This window comes from Coturnix japonica, chromosome Z (assembly GCF_054131305.1).
Source record: "Coturnix japonica strain WE chromosome Z, WE-NBRP24, whole genome shotgun sequence".
Taxonomy (NCBI): domain Eukaryota; kingdom Metazoa; phylum Chordata; class Aves; order Galliformes; family Phasianidae; genus Coturnix; species Coturnix japonica.
The window spans coordinates 51,143,288-51,165,033 of NC_140702.1; the positions used below are offsets into that span (position 1 = coordinate 51,143,288).

The window sequence follows — 21,746 nt, forward strand, 5'->3', positions numbered from 1 at the left end:
TTAAATTCTTTTTTTTTTTTTTTTTTTTTCCAGATATTAAGTCGTAGGAAAAATATTGGTCTTCAGAAAGTAGCATGGACAGCATGAAAAATGTTGCTCACAGCTCTTACAGTGGTGGAGCTCTGCTTAGAATGGGCCTCAATGATAACAAAGCTGGAATGCAAGGTTTGGATAAAGAGAAAATTAATAAAATCATCATGGAAGCTTCCAAGGTTGGTTTGGTTATTTTTCCTTGCCAGCAGATCTATGCACATCTACCTTTCCATAACAGATGAAGTTGATGTGACTGGGTTTTTAATGTTTTCAGTAGAATTCCTTTGTCATTTTCTTTTTGTCCTTTTTCTCAAGCGGTTCTTGAGAGGGTTGGCCAGTAGTAAGATCCACAGAAGAGACCACAACTCTACAAAGCACTGGAATATTAGTCCTCTTATTTCTTGAAGGGCCTGCAGATGCAGCTTAATTCAGGCAGCTCTAGATTTTCTTCCTTATCCTTTCATAAATTTTTATTTCACTCGATGTTAGCTATCCCAATGTTATTTGCATAATATTTTTTGCTTAGGAATCATGTCTTAAGTATAACAAGCATACCACAGACAGTGGTAAGAGAGTGTTTTTTGTTGGTCCATTACACACTTTGGTAAACTCAGGGGTGAGGAGCATGCTGGAAACAGCATTTATTTAACAAACATCTTTTACTTATGTTTTCACTATAACAATACTTTATGTAGTGTTAAGAATCCTGTTGATTTAGTTGTTTCCTCTCCTTGTTGTGTACATTATTTCTTGAAAAGTTAGCTCTTTGTTGGATATATGTTCATGATGATATATGGTGAAATTATTTCTGAGGGAGAGTTACTGTTTAATCACCTGTGTTGAAATGGAATGAACTGTGAAAAGGGCTTTCCAAACTGATAAGTAGGTTTCTTTGTATTAGGATACATTTCTGTAAGTAAAGCAGTAGAACATAATGCCATCTTTAGATCAAGAAATCTGAAAGTAAGCTTTGATTTTTTCTGAAACTTTCCTTCTTTTTTAGACCTTTCAAAATTACCCTTATAAACTCTACCCAAAGTTGTGCTGCAGCAAGATTTCACACAGTTTCAACTGTGAAATACTGTATGGGATGTTAAAAAGGAACTTCTTTCATAAGTCTTGTATACTGGGCAACTCTTCATCCTAACATCTTCTTACTGATTTCTTTCAATGAGACTTAACAAGTCATGTTTGATTGTAGTGGGGAAAAAAGGTGATGTGCATGTCTGATACTGAAAGAAAACATGCCCTTTATTTCTTCTGTTCAGAGATCTCTGCTAGGCAGTAAGTTATGGCGTATTATAGTACTGTCTTTAATCCTGCTAACCATTATTATATAAACAGATATTCCTGCTTTATGTGTAAATGTCTAGTTCTTATTTGACTGTGCTTGAATACTTGGTATTGATGCCAATGTGATTGTTGTAATCTGTGAACTAGAAGTATGTCCACTTTTGCTGATCTTATCAGATGATTCAAGAAAAGATAGTTCCTCTTCCTACGAATGTTTTATCTATTGTAAGCTAAGCAGATGTTGCAAAAAATAAAATAAAAAAAATTTTAAAATCTATTAAATTATGCCCTAGTTTTTAATTATTTTCTTCCTCTTAATTATGTACCTTTTCTCCTTTTTAATGAGGTTTTTGTAATTTTCTTCCAGGGCTCCAAATTTTATGAAAACGAGCTCAAAAAAGATCAACAAGTCAATCAACGAATTGAGAAAATGATGAAGCTTAAGGAGAAAATTACACAACAGCAGCTGCTGAAAGCACAGTTGCAGGTACTAATCCTGTACATTTTTATTTTATTTTATTTTATTTTATTTTATTTTATTTTATTTTATTTTATTTTATTTTATTTTGAGAAGGTGATAAATTAGCATTTTGGTGGGGTTTTTTTGTTTTTTTTTTGTTTTTTTTAATTATAAGAAAGAAATAACTTCTGTTCTTCTAAATCCAGATGGTTTGAAGGGATGTCATTATGGTTTCTGGTAGAATTTTATTAAATACTTAGTTAATAAATAATATGGCATTCTTCAGTTTTAGAAGATACATATTTTTGTGTCAAATAACCCTCAGTGAAATGAAGATGGTCAGAGCTTTCAGCTCTTCTTGATTAACTTATTCTTTATCTATGCTATTTAATTAAAAGTAAGAAGTCACAGGAAGTGTGTGTGTCCTAAACTAGAAAGATGGAGGGACTATTTTTCTTCTTGTGTGCTAATAATAGATCACAATATCCTAAATGGTACTCTGTGTTAAATATTGTTAGAAGAAAACTACACCAGGTTGCACACTATATTCTTAGACACAACGGAATTAAAGTTACTTGTAGAGGCTTAATTCACTTCCTTTCTCATTTGTACTGTGATTCAGTCTTTAATTACATGATTGCATGCCATTTTTCTCTAATAGGATTCCTGTTTCATTCAGTGCACAGTGCAGACAGTGTTCAGTGAGTGAGCAATTATTTACTGTTGTCCTCATTGCCCAATGGATGGCCCCAAGGCTTATTTGTTGTATGCTGGTCTAATTCAGCTTTAAATGTGGAATTACTGTTGTCTTCGTAGGCTTTTCTATGTTGTACACAACATCTTGTGAATTCTTTAGATTATTCTTGTGAAACTCCAGTAAAGTAGTGTGATATTTTTGTCTTGTAGATGAGAAGCTGAGGCATATTTCCCAGGCCATTATCTTAACCTTCAATGTCTCAAGTCACCTTTGTCCTACATTACTTCCTTAATATATGCTGTGTAGTACTTAATCAGCTTCTCTAAGTTTTACAGATAGAGATATACCTAAGTATCATGATCGTCTTTAACTTTCTTCCTATCACTTTCTTTAGCATCTCATCATTTCAATACTGTGTTCTGAAATACCGTGAAAGAATTTGTTCTCCTAGAATGTGTAACTAGGAGGTGCTTTGGAATTAGCACCATATATATATATATATGCAAATGTATGCATATATCTGCACGAATATTGCAAGTTTTCATCTTCAGGTTAAGTCTTGTTTGTCGGGTGCTTAGAGGCTGAGATAAAACTTCCTAAACTGTCAGTCTGTGCAAGATCTCTAATGTAAAATCAAATTAATAAAAAAAGTTTCTCACATACTGATTGGTTGGATAAAATCTTGGTTACATTGTGGAAACAGTAGCATAAATGAAGTGCAGTCTGCAACATAACACTTTCTCACCTGTAGGGTGTGTTTGAAGAAGTAGTTTGAAGTTCTAATAAATGCCTTTCTTTACTAAAGGAAGGAGTATACTATGCTGTATCGTATGGTTCTTAATTTCTGAAAACTTGTGTGTAGCAGATTTAGATTATGCTAATCACTTAGAGTGGAACTGCTTGAAGTTCCACAGAAGCTTTAAGAAGTGTGCAGTTGCTACCAGATTGTCCAGCTGTTCTCATGGTGCTTGCTAGTTTTGTCACTCTGTGGTTTATCATAGATGTTTATTCTGTAGTTACTGTTGTCCCCCCCAAAAAATAGTATCATTATTTGTTTTTTCTTCAATCCTGCCAAATACTTTTAGAAACATTAAAGAAATGTTGAATATATCCTTTAGTATCTTAACTTGATTATGAAATTTAAGATAGGAAACATGTATTGTGCATATTTAATGTTCTCCAACAATATAAGAAATATTTTTTCCCATATGATGCATCACGTAAATAGTAAGTAGCAGCCTGCCTGCTCCACTTTCAGTTGGGCCCTTAATTACTCTATACCAGTTTGTTCAGCCTTGGGAGCATACTGTATTCTTCTGTATGGAATAGCCTACATTGAGGTCCCATTTCACCTCTAAAATGAACTTGCAGCAAACAAGAGAAAAGACTAAGTAAGTAATCATTCAGCAGTTTGTTTGGGATATTCATAGTCACTTGTCTTTGTTCAAGTATCTTCAGCCTCAGAGGCTGAGGGTTTAGATTAGTTTTTTGTTTATTTTAATAAGCAGCTCAGGAGAGGAAAAAAGAGCAACAGAGAGCAACTCTTGCAGTGACTTTGCGAACTGCACATAACTGTTCCTTTTCAGGACCATATAATTGACCCAGAGACATTTCTGTGATGGTACCTTGATGTCACAGATGGTTGTGAGTGTCCTTATTCTTGCACACAGAGCGAAACTTCTGTTCCTTTTCACTGCATGCATTTCTTGAGCTCTAATGTGCATGAAGCTCATTGTTTCTTTTCTAATCACAGCAACTTTTTGTTCGTGTAGAGGTTAGCACAGTCATTAATATGATTAGGCAATCATAGTTTGATAGCACTTCCTTTGTTCTCCTTTTTAGGTATTTTTTCTTTGGCTTCTAGAGTTTGGAAGGTAGAGACAAGTTAGTCACCTTAAGTCAGCAGGCCTTAAGATATTTTTAAGTACAAAGTACCCATACTTTGTAATGATACTAACTCACTTTTTACCTCATTTGTAGTTGAATGATATTTGTGAAACAAAAACAAAATCTCCAGCTCTCTCAATAAAACAGTGCAAATAAATTAAGAAAAACAATTTTAAGTATTTCTATGGAGAAACCTTTGCTTGACAGGTTTCAGAACACTGTGGAGCTGATCAAACCCACAGTCTACTAGTAGGAGATGAATCTTTAAATCTTGAAGAGAAACAAAGTACTTTCTAACTCTTTTCTATGTATAATCTTCAAAATTTGCCACAGGGTTTTGCTAGCTGTCCAGCCTAAATGATACATATTCCTGTGACAAATGCTGAGGAATTTTATAGAGGGATTAATAGTACTTTCTTTGTAGTAAATGAACCTGAGACCTTATTTCTTGCAAAGTAAGATAGACTGTACTGTCCTTTGAGCTGCTGGTCCTTTTGGCATGAGTCTGAGCCAATTTTCTGAAGTGTGATAGCTTCAGCTACATGTATTGGAAATTCATATTCTATTAATGTGTTTTCATTTGTTTGTTCATTTTTTAAATAACGCCTATGACAGTAGCTGAAGTTGCATCTTTAGTGGTTCTTACCCAGTTACTGTCTGCATTAGGTTTTATATTTTTTTCACCAGTGAGGAGTTTATTGCTTTTTGTACCATTTGCTCTAACAGTGTTCTAACAAATGTCACCAGAAATATATATATATATAATATATATATAATATATATATATATATATATATTTTAAACAACATGCCATATACATCAAAATTACTGGAATTATGTGTACTTTTGCATTTCTGCAAGATTAATAGTTTTTTTAATTATTGCAATATTTTGTTCAGGTGGACAAACTTGTGATGGAACTGGAACAGAGTCGCAACCTTAATTGTACTATTGTACACATTGACATGGATGCCTTCTATGCAGCTGTGGAAATGAGAGACAATCCAGAGCTGAAGGAAAAGCCTATTGCAGTTGGATCAATGAGTATGTTGGTAAGGCCAAATGTCAAACCAATACAGAAAGTGATTGCATTAATCTAAAAGTGTGATAAAATGTACAATAATAGCATGTAATAAAGAGAAGTTTCATGACTTTCTGGAAAAAAGAACAAGAACAGTGGAGGAAATGTTTATTCTAGACCATGTAAAGCTAGACTTTGTTTTTCAATAGAAAGTGTAGTAATAAAATGTTAAAGGATGCGAGCAGACTGGAGTGGGGAATAGAATATATTAATTTTCATCCTATTTACTCTTTCCTATGTGCATTTCCATGATCAAAACTTGATTTAACACTGTCATTGAATAAAATTTGATTACTGAACAGTAAACTTACTTCTTCTCCTCTTCCAAGTCCACCTCAAACTACCATGCTAGGAGATTTGGTGTACGTGCAGCCATGCCTGGATTTATTGCTAAAAAGCTGTGTCCACATCTAACTATAGTACCATTAAACTTTGAAAAGTACAGAAAAGTGAGTAGAGAGGTAAGTCTGGAAAAACATAAAACATTCTAACCAAAGATTGGTGTATTTTTTTTTCAGACTTTATCAGAATATCAGTTTTAGGTAATTTGAGATGTGGCAGTTTAAATGTCACATTAGAATGCTTGAACCTGCTAAGGATCTTGGATTTCACAGTACATACTGCATTGATTGTTTGATGGGAGTGAAGTATTAAAAATTACAGTTGTTTTGGTTTTATACTTGTGATCTCTTGGGGTCTGTATTTATTTCATTTTGTTAGCAAAAGCTGTGTATTGAATCTTATCATTAATTGTTTACAGGAAGATAAGGTGCATATGATCTAATATTGTGATACCTAGTAATCGGACCAAAACTCTTAAAATATGATGCAGTCAAGTCTTTCTTCTTGCTTAAAAAAAACAAACAAAAAAACAAAAACAAAAAACCAAAAACAAACAAACAAACAAACAAAAACAAAAAAGAAAGAAAGAAAGAAAGAAAGAAAGAAAGAAAGAAAGAAAGAAAGAAAGAAAGAAAGAAAGAAAGAAAGAAAGAAAGAAAGAAAGAAAGAAAGAAAGAAAGAAAGAAAGAAAGAAAGAAAGAAAGAAAGAAAGAAAGAAAGAAAGAGGAAAGAAGGCATGAAGACGGCAGTAAAATAAGTGTTTTTATTTGTCGTATTAATTTAATGTGTTATTTTGGAGGATGCACTCAAAATTTTGGTGTAAGTTTTGCAGTGACTCTGACCAGAGCTTTAAACCATTGCTACACCAATTGTTTGACTATAACTTAAAATGTAGGCTTTCACATTTTGCGTATGTGATGTATGACAGACAGTACAGATAGATAAATCAGCTTCTGCCAGTTTCCCAGATCCCCAGAGTTTGTTCAAGTAGTTACAGCAGTGGCTGTGAACCTAATGTCAAAGGAGTGCTTCTTCACCGAGCTTAGTGATCTGTACAGTAAAACACCATGCTCAGAATCCCTTTACTTGATATCTTTGCACTTGAGAGAATTAGTGCTGTAATTCTGTAATATCCATAAATTATTTGCTCTATAAATGTCTTTAATGGTGAATGGTCATCTTAAGGTTTCAGAGTACGTTTATTTACCTAATGATTGTGCATCACTATCTGTTTTTACAGCAATGTTTTAAACTTTCTCTATACATTTGTGAAGGTTAAAGAGATACTGGCTGAATATGATCCCCATTTTATGCCTATGGGCCTAGATGAAGCCTACCTGAATGTAACAGAGCACTTGGAGGAAAGGCTGAACTGGCCTGAAGATAAAAGAAGATACTTTTTGAACACAGAAGACACTACAGAAAAAAGTAAGCAAACTACTCTCTTCTTTTGATCTAAAAGGTGGAGTTGGATTCACACCTGCAACTGTGAAACCAATTAGGAATAGTAAAAACGGAGTGAAGTAAATGTTTGATTGAAGTGCAAAGTGGATAGTTTATATTATTGTATTAAAAATGATCTAAATAGCTATTAGGAGGATAATGAAGGAAGCTGTACTGAAAAGCATTAGTGGACTAGAAGGAAACAAACTGGCACTGTCTATGCAAATTAAATACCAATGATATGTAGTCATGTGTCTCTTCATACTTATCTGCTATCTGTGTTCTTTTCCTACTACATACAGCACTGAGAATGTGAAAGTGTAATAGAGAAGTTTGTAGTCAGACAAAGGGCTGCTGTCATTCCTAGTTCTATGATGACTGAAGCTGAAGATTAGAAGCTTATCAGATTGGCTATTCTGAACCAGAGATATTGCAGTGTCCTAATATCATTAGAAAATATTGGGGGGGAAAGAAAAAAGCAGAGAACGTTATTGCAACGAAGAAAGGAGCATCTGAGCTTCTCAATGATATGAAACAAAAGTAATGCCAAAATGTTTGTGTTTTTCTGCTATTACAGCACCAGGCATTTAAACCTCAGTGCTTTCCTGGAAGTGAAGCCCAGTCTCCTAGCCAATTCTAATCTTTGCCAAGTATAATTTTATAAAGAATAAAACAATTGTGGCTCTCCTTTCTTCCAGTGAAAATGCAGTGCAATCATTTTGGCTAAATAAGTGTACCTTTTTGTTAAACAGAAAAAACAGAATTGCTAATCAACTGTTTTCCTCTAGCACATAGGAAAATCAGTGAAATAGATGCTGTATATATATTGATTAATTGCTCTTGAATTTGTTTGATACAGATAAAGAGGATATAAACATATCTGGCACACTGAATATGGATGGATACTCTTCTTCACCGGAGCTGTTTGAAGATGGCACATCTGTAGAGGATGATCCCTCTGGACAAAGAGATCAGTCACTGAAAAATTTTGTTGTCTTTGGAACCTCGGCAGAAGAAGCTGTGAAGGAAATTCGCTTTAGGATTGAGCAGAAAACTCAACTGACTGCTAGTGCAGGTATTCAAACACATATAAATAATAATCCTTTGTATTTCTACAGTGTGTTGTATACTAATCTCTGGGGATATTACAGGCTTAGGAAATTTAGTATTGCCACAGCATTCTTGTGCTGCAAAGAAATATGCCTCCTTTGCAATTCCATAAAGGCTTGTGTCTTTCAAGTCACTGCTGAAACCTTATATGTATCAAAGCCATCCCTCTCTTTTTTAAATTACAGAAGTAGTTCTTTTTGCTTCTTTCATCTTGAAATGGAGTAGTGTGGAGAAGTGAATTAGGGGGCAGAAGTTGATGTTAGCATTGCTGATACTTGCTTTAGTGCCTCATGTAAATTGTTTTAATAAGCTTATGGCTACAGAGTAATACCAACCGCTGAATTGGTTTTAGCTTGAAAAACTACTCCTAACAATTTTGCCATTCTGTTCCTTTTAATACAATATTAAAATTAATCTAAAGGATGATTCTTAAGAGAAGTAAATGTGTTTAAATCAATAAAATATTGAGAAGGCTTGTAATATTTGCCATCCAAGCTTTCTGTCTTCAGGCAACCTACCTGCAAGTCTCAACCATTATGTTGGTAATCTGCCTTACATATCTAATAAATAAATAAATAAACAGAGTATGTTCCTAGCAGTCTAGTTTGGATGGCATCCAAAGTGCTTTGTGAACCAGGTCTGTGAGGCATCAGGGAATTCTGAACTTTATGAAGCAAGTGTGAAGGCCAGGGAAATGTCAAAAGCAAGCAGAGGTAAAGGAATGGGTAGTAGGAACAAACAGATGAGATTAGCCCATATGTTATGTCATAAGTAGTAGAAAAATAATGATTTTGTTCTTCTGAAGTGTTATCCCCTGAACGATAAAATACAGTTTATATATTTTTTATAATTAAGATTTAATAAGAAGTTTTTATAAATGCATGAAACATGGTTAGAAGGCCAATAGAAAAATACCAGTAAGAAATAGTGAAAGAGAATTACTTTTACCATCTGGACCATGGATGTGTAACCTCTGGGCTTACCTGGGCCTCATTGAGAGAAGAGGAATCATGTTGGGCCATATTTAAAATACATAATACACTGGCTAATGTGTGTAACTAACAGATCCTCTTTCCTCCCTCCCCCCACCAATAGTTTTTATTAAAACATTTAAAAAAATAAAATAAAAAAAGTCAACAAAAACATTAAACTTGTGGGATGTTTGACCTTGTTTTTGTAAAATTGATGTATCAGTGTCTGGTGCAATGGAAGTGGCTGTGATTATTAGTGAGTGCTCAAGGTGCTTGTCAGATTTTTGGTGTAAATGAACCCTTCTTGTGCAACATCCTTGGAAATAATTGTTCAGGAATGTACATACTGCCAAAAAGTGATTACATGAATAAGATGTGATAGTGAGGTATATTTTTTCTCTGTTAAGATAGGCTTTATGAAATTCTTGTAAATTCTATATTTTGTTCGTAATGCTATTTACTTTTCTAGAAAGGAACAAGTCCTACTTACTTCTTCTAAGTAGGACCAGTGGAATATTTATGTATTTTTTAGTTCTAAGTAATTTCATAACAGTGCTGGTCCACACCACTAGTTTAGCAAATTTTATCAAAATAAATTCAGTATTTTTTTCTGAACTAGAGGCAAGACATAACACCTTCACATTGAAGTATATTGTGACTGCTGTTGTAAGAGTTTCCTTTTGTCTTACTATAATCATTTTAATAGTCATAAAATCATTCAGTCATGTAATGGATGTTATTTTTAAGACACTTGTTATTTAACTCCTCATGACTGATTAGTACATGTTCTGTTACCCTTTCTCAAAATAGTAGATACGCTTTATCTGATGCATCAATTATTTTTAAACTGTCATATGTATTTATTTTCTCACAAGTTTATTACAGGCTTTGAGTTGGTTTTCCTTTTCAGAATTCCAAGAAATCTGCTTATTATTAGCTACCGTTTCTCTTTTGCTTTTACCAAATGTGTAAGCTACTTTTAAAATATTATATATTTAAATTATATATTATAGTTTTATATTATATAACTATATATTAATGTATACTAATATATATCATGTAATTTTCGGTTTTTAAATAATAGATTATTAAAATTACAGTCTATTATTCTTCAAAGTTTTCTTTCTTTGTGTTTAAGGAATAGCTCCAAATACAATGTTAGCGAAAATGTGCAGTGATCGTAACAAACCTAATGGGCAGTGCAGAATTCCTCCAGAGAGACAAGCAGTGCTAGACTTCATAAAAGATTTGCCCATTAGAAAGGTAAGAGGTACTATGACGTTTACTATACAATCGTTTATGTTCCTGATGTTCTAAAACCAAGATTTCTCTGGGAAAAAGAAAAAAATAAATTCTAAGTAATATGCCCAGTTGTGTTTTTTCTTAGAATTGGATCCACAAGTGGTAATTTCCATTTTCTTTTTTTTTCTTTTTCTTTCTTTTTTTTTTTTTTTTAAATTTTTCCTGCTAGGTGCCAGGTATAGGAAAAGTAACAGAGAAGATGTTAAAAGCCCTTGGAATTGTGACTTGCTCAGAACTTTACCAGCAGAGGGCACTGCTTTCTCTTCTTTTTTCAGAAGCATCTTGGCGGAGTTTCTTGGATATCTCTCTTGGGCTGGGTTCAACGCATCTAGAAAAGTATGCTTTGCTTTTGTTGCTTTTATATTTCTACTGCTTACATTCTGCTAAATGTTTCCACGTGTGTTTTATATAACTTACATTTTAAGGTATGTTATATTGAAAGACCAAAAAATAGTATGAAAATTAGGGTTGTGTGTAACATATGAAATTTAATAAGGCTATTAAAGAAGTTGTGCGTAAGTGTATTTTATTAATCAAGTCAGTACAATTTATTATATTGATAATAGATATATATGTATACTGCAATCAACAATATAATATAAATATATAATATACTATTATACTATATACTAATATACTATTAGATCAATATATAGTTTATCATATTTACTAAAACAACTAAAGAAATAACAGTTATTTATGCAAAGCAGAGATGTTCAGTCATGTTTATTTTATTATCTGATTGTGCTGAAAATCATATTGGTGGTAAACTGTCATGTTTCTATTGAAAGTGAGTAATTTTTTCTGTCTCATATCATTTTTATGTTCATGTCTATAATAGCTTAGGACAAACAAACTTATATGTAGTATGTTTGGGAATTTACTAGCAGAACTTGTGTTAAACCTAGGAGAAACAGAATCAGATTTTTATTCAGTTTTCAAAGTACTCTTTTTGATAATAGACAAAAGGTTTATTTTGGAAACTGTTAATTCTTATTTACATCTGTAAGTGTTACTATATATTATATTGACATATTTATTAAGTGATTTATATATACTGTCTTTGCACTCAGTCAGGCTTAATGTACAAGATTTGCAGAAAAAGCTATCATTCAGGTTTTATTGAGAAGTTTACTCTTACTTATTGAAGCATGATTGAAGTTGACTTAAAGTCTAGGGAAAAGATAACTGTTACTGGTAAAGTGACTGTATTGATTTGTTTTTCTTTTTAAAGGGATGGAGAAAGAAAAAGTATGAGCACTGAAAGGTATATATTTTGATCTTTAAAAATTTACATTAATCACTAAATCACTTAATGTTCCAATGTGTAATGTTTTGTTAGTCATGTATATTCATTGTGTATTTACATATGTTATAAAGCTAACCAAGCTCACTAAATCACATTCAGGCTACATTCACATCCCAGCCCCTTTTGGATTCAGAATATCCTAGTTTGTTTTCTGTTTTCTCATCATCTGCTTCTCTTTGAGCCATAATATAGAGTGGAAACATTTAATGCTTTTATGTTTCAGTTTAATGCCAATATCAACCTAGTAGCCTGCAATTACATGGATGATAAGTGTAATTGAATGAAGTCTTGAAAGACACTAATTTTGCAGGGGTTGCTGAAATGTGTTTCCTTATGCATAATTTCTTACTAATGGTGTGCTCCTTCAGAAAGCAACATGTTATTTTAAGTGGTGAGGTTTTGGAAAGAAATTTTGGAAATCTTTTTGAAAATAAATTACTGCAAAGAGAATCTGCAGAGAACTGTAATAATTATCCTGCCCTCATCTTAGAAAATGAGGAAAAGTCAATATTCCTATTGAGATGTAATAGTTTGGGATTTCCTTCTAATACCTAATTTAAATATCCCTTTTTTTAGTTCAAAATTGTTTCCCCTTGTTCTATCACTATCTGCTATTGCTCTCCAATTTTTTTTATAAGCCCCATTAAATATTAGAAGGCTTAAAAGGATGTCTCCCTGGAGCATTTTCATCTCCAGGCTGACCAAACTCAGGCCAGTCTTATGCTGGTTTGCAGGCTGATAGATAATCTGAGTAGGCTGTAACCTTTCCTTACCTTCCTTTGTTATCTCTGAGCAAAGATATGATGAGATGAGAGACATTAATGAACTGCTGGGATCATGCAGCTAAGTTTATATGAAAGAAAGAGGGGTGCTTGAAACTACACTGTCTCTATCTTGCCCCCTTCCAAACTTCCAAATCCTATAGCTTTCCGTATACTACAGGATTGCACTGCTGTGAATCACTGCAGTGTTACCTATGTAACATCAGTTACATCTTGGGTAATTGATCCACAGTAATATAATCAGTCTCTTAGTTTGGCAGCATGCAAACATTCCTAGGGGAATGTGAATCTTAATACAGGATGGCTATGCAATGCAATCCAGTAGGCCTGAATATAACTTTGAGACATGAAAACGAGTGCAGCCGTAGGAACTTTGCACTCATAAATATAAAAATATAAGGCCTGAAATGAAACAATGCATTTGTGAAACTTTTCCAGAAACATCTAAAAGCTGTAAGTTTTGATTCCAGTGTGCCTTAAAACCATGACTAATTGCGACTTGCTTTTCCTCTTGTTATAAAGCAGATAAATTAATGGAAAAAACAATACTTCAGTTCCCTTGATGAGAAGCTCTAACAATGTTTTTGGCAGAAAGCTAGTTTTTCATCCTCTGTGACTATCCATAATTATCCTAGTTGGCATATTTTTCTTTGTATCTGCATTATTTATTTCTGACACTTGGCTCTGATGTTGACTTTCTAATCTTCTCTTTCTTCTGATGTTACACAGCAGTGTACAAAGGAGATTACATACAAATTACTTTGCTGCCTCCATGAATTCAGTTGGTTTCAGTATTCTCTTTTGCAAATATTTAAACATTAATGACTTCAAATCTTACTCATTTTCAACTACCACATGAGAAGTTGAGCTGCTGAATTATTTCATTATTTGAGGGTTTTAACAAACATGTTTAAGCACATAAATGTGCATAAATCTTTTTGTACAGTGTTTGTATCAGTATCTTTTTGTATCTTAAGTAAACACTCAGATCCCACAAAACTTTCTTTTGATGTAGATTTGTTCAAGTGTTAAAAAAACCAAAAAACCCAGAACATTTAGATGGCAGTCACTGAGCAAGCTTTAGGATTCATACTGAAAAGAAATTATTTGTTTTTATCTTAGAACATTCAGTGAAATAAACACAGCAGAAGATCAGTACAGCTTGTGTCGAGAACTCTGCAGAGAACTTGCTCAGGACTTACAGAAAGAAGGACTCAAGGTATTTTTTTATTCTATTTACTTTCAGAAGGACACCACTTTGCACTCAAAATGTAGTAGTGGTATGAGTCAGCATCACTTAATGGTGATCCTTAATTTCCTTCAGGAAATTGTCTTAATTCATTTGCGATTAGTTTGAATGTTTTAGACAGGGTTTGATTTTGTTCAGATAGATATCTAATAATAAGCTTAGAAAAACTTATCTTGACTGACTAAGCTACAGAATATCTCAAAAATTTTTGCTAATGGCAATTCTAATGAATATGAGAGCTGCTAAAAAGAATCTGTTGCATATGAACTGTGCTCTGGTCAGTCATAGAATCATAGTCAACAAGGTAGGAACATCCAAGATTGTCCAGTCTAACTGTATACTTAATATCAGTATTTCTCCACTAAACCACGTCTTTTAGTACAACATCTAAACATTTTTGAACACCTCCAGGGACAGTGACTCAATCACTTTCCTGGACAGCCCATTCCTGTTCTTAACCACTCTTTTGGAGAAGGAACTCAATGTATAAATGATATGAACAACATAACATTCAAGGAATAACATTCAAGACTTAAAAGAGTTCTTGTTAATCCTCTTCTGCCATAAATGATTGTCTCAGTAGGTGTCAAGTTGAAAGAGAAATCAACAGCAAATAGGTCAAAGCTTACAAAGGTACCATAGCACAAGGAGTGCCACTAATTATCACTTGGATGGCCATTCCAAATCACAGTTGTCATGGAAGGTGTTGCCAGAGAATATCTGTGCCAAACACAGTTGTTATTTGTTGCTCTGACAACACTGAAGAAGGATCCTTAATAGGATATTACTTACACATCCTTAATAGTTTTCCCAGCAAAACTTAGATACCTGGCACTGAAAGTTTCTGAGGGAGGAAATAATGTTGTGTCTATAGCCAGAGCCTAAAATCTATTGAACATGCACTATTGGCAGAAGTTCTGCTGGAGACCAGAGCCAGCTGACCTATTTTAGAGAATTTGACTTTGGCAGCAGCTTAAGAACAAGTGTAGAATCTTACAGATAAATTTTTTGACAGTAACACTTGCTGCATACAGATAAGAAGAAGGTCTTGACTGTGGCTCTAAGTCCTTATACAGGTGCTGCAGTAATGTTTCTGTGTGTGCCATATAAGATATGTATAACTTTTTTTCTTAATAGGGTAAAACTGTTACCTTGAAGCTAAAGAATGTGAACTTCGAAGTAAAAACAAGAGCCTCAACAGTGCTGTCTTCTGTTTCTGCTGAGGATGAAATATTTGCTGTTGCAAAAACGTTGTTAGGAACGGAAATTGATAGTGTTGCTCCTCACCCCCTAAGGATAAGACTTATGGGTAAAACTCTTTTCAGAATTAGATCATATTGCATATGGAAGTAATAGACTGTACTCTAAAGTAAAACTCATATAAATGGATTTATCTTTTCTCTATTACCCTGGTGGCTTCTGCAAAGTGAAACAGCTCTGGAGTGCTGAATGTTTTACTAATTGAAATTGTACCTTTCCTGATGGCTCTGAAACAACACACACATTGGCTGGAGAGCAGAATCTTAACTGCACTGCACTTCTTTATTCTGCTGCCTTAAAAAGGTTTATAAATATGCTTTGCCATGCAGCAACATGGCACATGTTTCCATACATAACCCCTTTTTGAAACAAATACATTAAATAGAAGTGCTTAGGAATTTGAAGATGCTAAATTTTTTGAGAAATTTGAAAAATTCTGTCAAAATTAGTTCTGTATTTTTATTCTAAGGCGTTTGATTTTGGGAATTACATTTTCTCCTCTGAACCATTCAGTAAGGCATAAAACTTTATGCTTTATGTCTATAATATCAGAATGTGCTGAAGGGAAAAATATGGTGAAACTTGATATGAATCTGTCTTTTGTTACTGATTTTTACATAACTCAGTTAAACAGTGTATGGCTTCGTATTATGGTACAAGGAGTTTACTACTTGTGGGAATTGAAATTAAAAATAAAGTGGGACAAGTTCTCAGGTCTGATAAAACCAGTGATCCATTGTTGGCATTTGGAGGCCCTTTAACCTCTGTTTATAGGAAAAAAACATTCTTCTATTGAGTGGATGTTCACCTGAAAAAGATGTTAAGTAAGAATTAAATGTTTAAAATATTGATATTTAAAATTGTAACTTTTGTTTTCTTCATTAGGTGTACGAGTATCAGGATTTCTAAGTGATGAAGAGAAGAAATACCAACAAAAAAGCATTAAAAGCTTCTTAAAATCAGGAAAAGAACTTGATTTTCCAAGGCTTCAGTCAGGGAAATCCATTCAAGAAAATCTCACAAAAAACTCAGAAGCATCTTCCAGCGGGAGTTTTTTTGATAAAAAGCGAGCTGCAAGGCAACTAAACTGTAATAATCTTTCTTCAAATGAAAGTGTAGGTAAGCAGCACTTTCACGGTGTAAAATCATCAGCAAATTTTGTGGAAGAAGCAAGCAAGGTCACAGACTTGCAGAAGTCTAATGTATGTGAGATCTTCACGTGCCCTGTTTGCTTTGAGGAACAAAGCAGTAGTAGTTTGGTAGAGATTAATAGGCATGTTGATGAATGTCTTGCTGGCAGTCTTGTTAAAGATACTGTGGAAATGACAAAAAATGACATTTCAAGAGGAAATACTTGTAACTTTTTATCACACTGTAAAAATGAAAATACTGATGACTGTAAAGAAAATATAACAGATCAATTAGCAGGAACTGGCCAGTCAGCAAGTACATCTGAAAACTCTTCTGCCAATAGTAGAGATGAAAAATTCACTAAGATAGTCTCAGAAAAACCTCACAGAGAAGAACAGCCTGGTGAGCTTGTTGATATTACTAGAAATGCAAGCATAAAACAATGTCTCTTTCCCAAAAGAAATTCACAAGAGACTTCAGAACAGTTTGGAAGCATGGATCATACAGAAGAAACTAGTTCATCCTGTTCTTTTGAAACCAAAGAAGACAGTGTTCTTGTTTGTCCAGTTTGTAATTCAGAACAGAAAACCACCAGCCTTATGTCATTTAACAGACATGTAGATGTCTGCTTAAACAAAGGCCTTATCCAGGAGCTGACAGAAAAAGATGATTGTTCTGCTAAGAATTCTGATACAGGAAATTCAATCAGAGTTGGTGAGTACGCACATTAAGGTATATTTGGTTATTTACATGATCTACTTGTCTAATACCAATGATGTGGAAGTTGTATACTTGATACAACTTAAGTTTTCATGACTTTTTTTTCAAGACATTTCATGATATTTTTGCAACAGGTTCATTGGAATAGTATCTGTGTAAGAGAAAACACTGCTATTTAAAAGATGCCTGATCACTTTTATTGATAAACAAGGTTTCTGAATGAGGTGGTAGTTACATAGTGCACTCTCATTTGCAGCATTGTTAACATAGGAATTACTGATCATTTCTGTAAATCCTGTCTCCTCCCTCATAACCATAATCAGTTTGGTGTCTGTAAGGTCACTGAAATTTAGGTGAAAACTACTGAAAATTTTATTAACCGTTTCAGAGGTTCAGTTGACAGAAAAGTTTAATTGATGTGCTGGCTAAAACAGAGGTTGTGAGCTTAAACATAAAGGCATGTATTGCTAACGTGACATCCTTCTGACATAATTTGTCCTGTAGCTGTACCTACAACATGCTAAACCCACGGCCTGTTTACTCAAGTCGTTTCTCTTTTTAATGAATCATTGGCAAGATTCAGTTCCACTATTGTCAAATTAAAAAAAAAGAAAAAAAAGGGGGGGGGGAGGGGTGGAAGAAGGAAAATCTTTATCCAGAACTGCTCTTTTCAAAGTTCTGCTATGTATGTGATTTCTGCAGCATTATTTCTTTACTGAAGTAATACATTTTTGTTGTTTCCAATTACTCCTCAGGGGGGTTGAGCAGAGGACAGCAGTGCACAAAACCATTACAAGGAATGAAAAGGTAAGGCTATTCTGAAAACTAAGTACTCAGCTCATGTTTTAAAGCATTCAAGTTAAGAAAAAATGTAGTTTTAAAGTTCTATAAATATCTATTGTGCACATGTATATTAATTTTGTTTTTATTTTTAGGTCTGGACTAACAACTTCACAGTCAGCATCAAAGAAGGCTAAGTCAATCAATTCCAAGCGTACAATTGAAATGTTTTTTAAATGACAGTGCAGCACTGTACTTCATATGAAGTACTTCATAGTGTTTTATGTCTGCAAATTAATTTAGCATTGGTGCTGGGCTGGATTCAGATGGAATATGGCTGGATTCACATTGAAGCCATTGTATGTTTATCATACTCTGTTAAAAGGATGATATGTGAGGTAGAAGAAGGGATATAACTGAGGTAATTCCTTTTTTTTTTTTTTTTTTAATAATACTTTTCTATCTTATGAGAAATGAAATTGCTAGCACTTAAGAGTTCTTTTATATTGAACATGTGAAACTTTGTCAGAGTCACATTAAGACTCATGAATTGTCTCCGCTGTTCAACAAAATAAAACAGGATTGGAGCTGCCATTGAGCAAATCTGTGTGGCAAGCATCTGAGAAAGAGGGTCTCAAGAGGTAGTTGTCACATTGTGCTTCCTGATGTCCCCCTCCTAAGATTTGACCTGCCACCCTCTCTGCAAGGCTGAGAGTTGGCATCCATAGTTGCTCAGGTTAATACTTCCATGGACAGTTGAGCACCAAATTAATTATAACATAGAAAAGCCACGCTACTTGATTTCTGTTGTTGAGAATGCTGTCTTGTCACTGGACCAAAAACTGGTTGGTCTTCAAAACAGAAGAATTCAGAGCACAGCCAAGCTTTTATTTTTATCACTATTTTTATTTTTATTTATTTTTATCAGTACAAGGTGATGGACCCACCCTGAAGGGCTCTCTGTGATGAGATGCAGGATGACTTTGCTTGATACTAAAAATATTAATAAACTAGATGATAAGGGAAGGATCCTTCCAGGTTAGTTGAACAAATGCTGTTTGATCCTTGGACTTTCCAAAGAGACTGAGAACTTAAGTTTTCTTTGCTGTAGTTCAATTGGTACCTGTTGGTTGGGCTAAATTTAATATATCTATCAATGTGCAATAATAATATGAATGTAATATGAATATGTGCAATATGCTGAAGTATTCTTACTATTTATCTATCTTTATTTAAAATTATTTTCTATTTTTAAATAAATTGTATTTTATGAGTACTTAAGTGGAAGGAGGAAGTTTTACAGTTCAAATATTTGAAATACTCTATAATGATATTCTTCTGTTTACACCAAATTGCTTGAATTCAGATATTTTATACTTAATTTATGATGATAGTATGTTTCTTAGAAGTTATGCATACAGTGACAAACCCTTGATGAAATATGAACATGGATAATCTTTAAAATGACAATAATAGAAGCTTATGTTCCATTGCTTAACTGTATGGGGATAACTCTGCAGCTTACAGTTTTGGTTTTTTTTTAATGTGTATTTAGTATGTTTTAGATGTTTAGGCTAAATCCAGAATGTATTTTTTCATTTCTAGATTTTCTGTAATGATTTCAGTATCTCCTATCTGCTCATCTCTGCTTGCCAGGTGCCACTGATGTGTTATTTGAATTCAGTGCTCCTTAATCTGCTCTGGACAAAATAAGCCAGGCTAGTTGATACTATTCTGCAGTCAGACAGTTGATGTTGTCCAAACAAAGTCAGTGAGCGGTCAGCATTAGCTGTTCTGCTGACAGAGGTAGGAGCTGGATATTTCTGGTAGGAGAGACATTAAAACAGCTGAAGGAGCAGTGGCTACTGTTTAAAAAAAAATAAATAAATGAACACTTGTCTCTGTATTGATTTACATATGTCTAACTTAATAAAGCATTGAATCCAAGATAACTTCTCAATGTGTGTGTTTATTGCATGTGCATTGCTCAGCAAAAAAGGAAATTAGACCTCTGAGTGCTTGGACAAATGAAGCTAGTTTTGCCTAGAAGCTGGAGAACTGTCCTATCATCTGTTTTAAAAAAGCTGTCGTAGATTTGTCTTTGAGTATCGTGAAGTTAAAATTGTGGAGTATGTTAGATTTAATGTGCAAATAAAGCTCATAGTATGATTCTAGATCAAGAAGCATCTGTCTTTTGAGATACATGTAAAATGTACCCATCTGGGAAGGTCAGCAATATCCTGGGTTGCATCAAAAGAGAGATGTCAGCAGGGAGAGGGTTAGATGTTAAAAGGAAACTACTTGGAGGGTGGTGAGGTGCTGGCATAGGCTGTTCAGAGAAGCTATGGATGCCTCATCTCAAGGCCAGACTGGATGGGGCTGCAGGCAGCCTGTTATGGTGGTGGAATCCCTGCCCACAGCAGGAGGATTGGAATTGAATAGTCTTTAGGGTTGCTTTCAATCCAAGCCATTCTGTGTGAAGTAATCTCGAATTCTTCTTCTAGTTATGGGTACTAGAGAAAAGGATGGCATTTCTGTGATCTTAACATTCTTGATTACTTCTGTAGAAGGGGACGCACAAAACAGTCTTCTGTGAGGAACATGCTTGCCATCAGTGGAACAGTTACAGAGATGTCCCTCTTAAAAACATGTTCTTGAGTTTACATTGTAAATCCTCAGTCCTTAGAAACACAAATTGTAGAGTAGCATTCTCCTATTTGACCTGTTTATTGCTGTTGTAATATCTTTATGTACTTTCCTTGTATGCAGAATGTCTTACAGTGGTCAATGACCTGTTTTTTATTAGCTGTCTGGCCTGGATATCACATTTTTGTATGTGAGCACCTGCTGACATCGAGCCTCTCCATTTAGTTGTCCTTATGAGGACAAGTGAAAGAGATATTCTCGTAGTTCCTTGCTTTTTAGTGGATTCTATGTCTTCAGATTCTGCCTCAGCCTTTTCTGCAGGTTGCTGGGGCTGTTTGAAAGAGTCAGTATTATGGGAAGTGGTTAGAGATTGTGGTGGACTTATTATCTGTGAAGTTTGTGTGCACAGCACATAGCTGTGCTGGGAAAGTTAGTTAAGAGAGCTGAGGGCTACGCTGTGATATGAGATTGTCTGATAGTAATTAGCGTGTGGAACTGACAGCTGTTGTTTCCAGGCTCTATCTAAAATTATGATACTAATGGACTATAAGATTTCTTCTCTAACTCCTTTGGGGCCAGTTGTATGTGCTGAATCTGGTAATCATAACATTGCTTGTTGCCCCATTTTGGAAAAAGAGGGTTAATGTTGCAAGCCGTGAGGCTGTACTGCCTACCCAGTCAGCACACAGAAATAAACCTCTTCCTCTTAAGAAGTTTCACTGGAATATTTGACTCACAGGAAGCAAGCGAGAGTGTTCGATGGGCAAAATGTTTTGGGGCCTTTCAGATCGAATTTGCCATCAACAAATGTACAGTGTTAATAATCATGTGTAAGTTGAAAAGAAGAAATTACAGTGAAGGAAGGCGGTGTCTTCAGTTGTGTAAGACTGACAGGTGGAAGCTCAAGATTAATGAGAATTTCCTAATTAGACAGATCTCAATATGGCGACTCGCTAAAACTGCCATACTGATGTATTGGTTTTGACTGGACTTGGACAAAAATGATCTCTGAAAATGAACCAGAAGTCTGTGACTGGATTAATTCCATTTGCCTCTGCTACGATACCACATGCTCCTGTTTCTGTCCAAATTAGGCCATTTCTGTCTCTCACATCCCAAGAGCACGCCGTGCTTGCAGGGGACTCTCCTAAGCCGTGATGATCTAAAGAATAATAGCTCCAAGAGCAGCTTCTCCCAGAGCGTCCTTCAGCCTGCAGAAGGCTTGGCTGATGGGGCCAAGTGACACTGCG

General features: G+C 34.5%; 1 protein-coding gene across 11 annotated transcripts in view; it reads left to right on the top strand.

Moving 5' to 3' along the window:
- The window catches only part of POLK (DNA polymerase kappa), a 28,828-nt gene extending 9,031 nt beyond the window's left edge, over window positions 1–19,797 (top strand). For 6 of the 11 annotated variants that reach the window (XM_085528162.1, XM_085528161.1, XM_085528163.1 and 3 more), the window contains exons 2-15: window positions 34–212; window positions 1,694–1,813; window positions 5,270–5,422; window positions 5,781–5,912; window positions 7,068–7,221; window positions 8,096–8,311; window positions 10,456–10,580; window positions 10,789–10,955; window positions 11,854–11,886; window positions 13,833–13,929; window positions 15,097–15,268; window positions 16,105–17,064; window positions 17,826–17,877; window positions 18,006–19,797. In XM_085528162.1, coding sequence (XP_085384288.1) covers window positions 75–212; window positions 1,694–1,813; window positions 5,270–5,422; window positions 5,781–5,912; window positions 7,068–7,221; window positions 8,096–8,311; window positions 10,456–10,580; window positions 10,789–10,955; window positions 11,854–11,886; window positions 13,833–13,929; window positions 15,097–15,268; window positions 16,105–17,064; window positions 17,826–17,877; window positions 18,006–18,090 — 2,604 coding nt within the window. In that variant the 5' untranslated portion in view covers window positions 34–74 and the 3' untranslated portion in view covers window positions 18,091–19,797. Of the gene's footprint in view, window positions 1–33; window positions 213–1,693; window positions 1,814–5,269; window positions 5,423–5,780; window positions 5,913–7,067; window positions 7,222–8,095; window positions 8,312–10,455; window positions 10,581–10,788; window positions 10,956–11,853; window positions 11,887–13,832; window positions 13,930–15,096; window positions 15,269–16,104; window positions 17,065–17,825; window positions 17,878–18,005 lie in introns of those variants that run through there. The other 5 variants (XR_014939138.1, XM_085528170.1, XM_085528171.1 and 2 more) reach the window with 5 other exon arrangements.
- The last annotated feature ends 1,949 nt before the right edge of the window (window positions 19,798–21,746 follow it).